At 34.9% G+C, this 3626-nt stretch overlaps 1 protein-coding gene across 1 annotated transcript in view; it reads left to right on the plus strand.

Annotated features, from left to right (window-relative positions):
• The window catches only part of Dnah12 (dynein axonemal heavy chain 12), a 267252-nt gene that overhangs the window by 153500 nt on the left and 110126 nt on the right, over positions 1 to 3626 (plus strand). Inside the window, exons 43-44 of the mRNA XM_048801012.1 lie at positions 238 to 416; positions 814 to 1006. Coding sequence (XP_048656969.1) covers positions 238 to 416; positions 814 to 1006 — 372 coding nt within the window. The remainder of the gene's footprint in view (positions 1 to 237; positions 417 to 813; positions 1007 to 3626) is intronic.

A 3626-nucleotide genomic window follows, 5' to 3' on the forward strand; every position in this document is an offset into this window, starting at 1 on the left:
CAAAAAAGTCCCCCAATGAGCAGCTCCGTGGTCTGAAAGGGCAGGGAAACAGCCCAATGAGCATCACCGTAGAGGAGCCAATCAGCTAGATGTTGCTGGGGCCGCTGTGAGCCAATCATCAGCCGGCAGCTGGAAGTTTGCTGGGGCCCCTTCAGCTGTGGCTCTCAACAGTCATTTCCTTAAATATATTTTAGAAAAATTTTTGAGTTTTGTAATCTGTTCATTTCCATTCTATAGGTGACTGAAGAAGACTTAAGAAATCTCATGTTTGGTGATTATATGAATCCCGACCTTGAAGGAGATGATAGAGTTTATATTGAAATTCCAAATATTCGCCATTTTAGTGACATTGTAGACCAATGCTTAGATGAGTATAATCAAACTCACAAAACAAAAATGAATCTTGTTGTGTTTAGGTACCTACATTTGATATTAATGCTTAAATTGCTATTTGTAAAATTTTATTTTGAAATATTTAAAATGTACAAAAAGATATAAAGAAAAAGATATTAAATACACATTATACATATATAATATGAAAAATTTATTTGAAGTCCCCTGCTGTAGTCTACCCTTCTTCACTGTGTCTCCCATCATAACCTATAGTAATAGTAACTCATGTGTTTCTTTGGACTTTCACTACACCTGTATATTTTCTTACACATATATGCAAAGTCTTATTTTGCATATTTTAAAAATAAATTTACTTGTGCATATATACAGTATAATATAATTGTTATAAACATGAAATAAAATGGTAAATATATTTACCTATTTATTGTGATATATAATTAGTGTGGGGTTTTTTCTTAGATATGTTTTGGAACATTTGTCAAGAATATGTCGAAATCTAAAGCAGTCTGGTGGAAATGCTTTGCTTGTTGGGCTTGGAGGAAGTGGTCGTCAGTCTTTAACTCGTCTGGCTACATCCATGGCAAAAATGCAGATTTTCCAACCAGAAATTTCTAAGAGCTATAGTATGAATGAGTGGAGAGATGATTTAAAGGTAAAATTATGAAGAAATCTAGCATCTAAAATGATAATAATGTGTGCTTTTACCCATATAGAAAGAAATATCCTGTGTAGATGTATACTGAATACACGGATGATGATAATACTGTCCATTGATCACCTACTATGTGTGCTGAACACTGTCCTGAGCGTTTTACCATATGATCTTATTTTATAGGCACAACAGTATGAGCACACTGAAATAGAGGGAAGTGATGCACAGTAGAGCATGGCTTTCTGATTCAAGTCTTATTCACTATACTATTACAACTGTTGCTGCTGATACTATCTTTATTCTAGTTCTGGGAGGATTTATTTTAGATAAATATGTGACTTCCAGTAGACAACATGAGCAGTATGGGCTAGGGGTTTAGCTCAGTGGTGGAGTGCATTGCTAGCATGTGTGATGGTTTGGGTTCAATTTCTAGCTCTTCAAAAAAAAAAAAAAAACATAATTGTTAGACCATGATGCAAGAAAAGACCACTGACTCCAATTAAAATCAAATTTAAGCAAGCTTATTATTTCAACCTGCTGGGCTGCCTTTCCCAACAAAATCGTGGGAGCCAAGGACAGCCCTGCAGCTTTCTTACAGCCCAGCTTTATAGCCCAAAAAGTTACACAAAGGGGGGGTTACAGATAACAAAACTCTGACGAGCATAACACAAATGCTGGTTTACATTTTTGCTGGCCCTGACATCAGAATTTATGAAAGTCGTTAGAGCCTCAGAGAGGGTCGTTATCTAGCCAGGGAAGGCCAGGATTTATGAGGTGTCACTAAGGTTTAGGAAAGGGTTGTTATCTGGTCAGGGAAAACCGGGCATGGGTGAGTTAAAGGCATAGGCAGCTTTACAACATTAACTTATGGCCAGGCTATACAGACATCCTAATATTTTTACAGAAAACAGAAATGAATCCTTCATAACTTGTGACAATCTACAGAGAGAATTAGGCTAGGTATATCAATAATGATGATGATAATGATGTATTAGTAATTTTTTTAGAGCTGTGTTGCTGTCCTAGCAACCAAGAGAATAGTGCAGTGCATATTTGGAGTTTTATCCTTAATTTACATAGGGATCTACGGTCTTCTATAGAGACTTCAGTACAGAGATGACCCAAAAATGGCCAAAAAAGAAAAGAGAGAGAAAGAGAGAGAGAGAGAGAGAGAGAGAGAGAGAGAGAGAAGGAGAAGGAGAAGGAAAAGGAGAAAGGAGATGTTGTGGACTTCTTTCACTTTCACTGGACCATACCCATTATATAGTTTTTAAATATTGTTAGTTGTTAATAGACCTTTATTTTATTCATTTATTTATATATGGGGCTGAGAATCAAATCCAGTGCCTCACATATGCTAGGCAAGAACTCTACCCCTGAGCCACAACCCCATTAAATCTTTACATATTAAAAATTAACATAGAGAGGGCTGGGGTTGTGACTTTGCAGTAGAGTGCTCACCTAGCACATGTGGGGCTCTGGATTCGATCCTTAGCACCACATAAAAATGAATGCTTGGAATAAAGGTATTGTGTCCAACTACAACTAAAAAAATAGATATTTAAAGAACATTAACATAGAGAATTACTTTTTCTTGGCTAGTAGCAGGTAGAAATGGTAGAACTGAAGGAGATATCAAAGAGTTCCACATAGACGTGAAAGGAAAAAGGATATATTTATATCATTTCCTCTTTGTTTTTGTTCATGCTTTAAAGGAAAAATTTTTATATGTTCACTGCCTAATAAACTAATAGACTTAGAAAGCATAATACTTATGTATTGATTCCTTCAAAGTGGCAAAAACATTGAACCTTGAAGTCAGATATACTCAATTTTAACTTCTGCTTTGCATGATTTGTTAGCTGTGTTGTCTTTGCATATTTTAATTTTTTAAATAAATTTAATTGTTCATATATATAGTATAATATGATTGTTATAAACATGAGATAGAATGGTAAGTATATTTACATGTATATTGTGATATATAATAAGTTTGGGGTTTTTTGGTAGATATGTTTTGGAATATTTGTCAAGAATATGTCAAAATCTGTGTTGTAATGGAGTTTCTATGAACTTATCCTATTCTGGGTTACTCAATTTGTTGGTACTCAGTTGTTTATAGAATTCTCCTGTAATCTTTTTTATTTTGTGGCATTGGTTATAGTGACCTCTTTATTTCTGGGTATGTATTTTCCTTTTTTTTATTAGTTGTTTTTACATGACAGGGTATATTTTGACATACATACATGGGATGCAACCCATTACAATTTTGTTCCCATTCTTGTGGTTGAACTTGATGTGGAGTTACACTGGTCTTGTGTTCATATATGAGCATAGGAAAGTGATGTCTGGTGCATTCTATTGTCTTTCCTATTACCACCTCCCCTCCCGTCTCTTCCCTTCATTCCCCTTTATCTAATCCAATGAATTTCTATATTTCCCCATCTTACCCTCCCTTGTTATGGGTTAGCATCCACATATCAGAGAGAACATTCAACCTTTGGTTTTTGGGGACTGGCTTATTTCACTTATCATGATAGTCTCCAGTTCCATTCATTTACTGGCAAATGTCATAATTTCATTCTTTTTTATAGCTGAGTAATATTTCATTGTATATATA

Source organism: Marmota marmota, unplaced genomic scaffold, assembly GCF_001458135.2.
Source record: "Marmota marmota marmota unplaced genomic scaffold, marMar, whole genome shotgun sequence".
Taxonomy (NCBI): domain Eukaryota; kingdom Metazoa; phylum Chordata; class Mammalia; order Rodentia; family Sciuridae; genus Marmota; species Marmota marmota.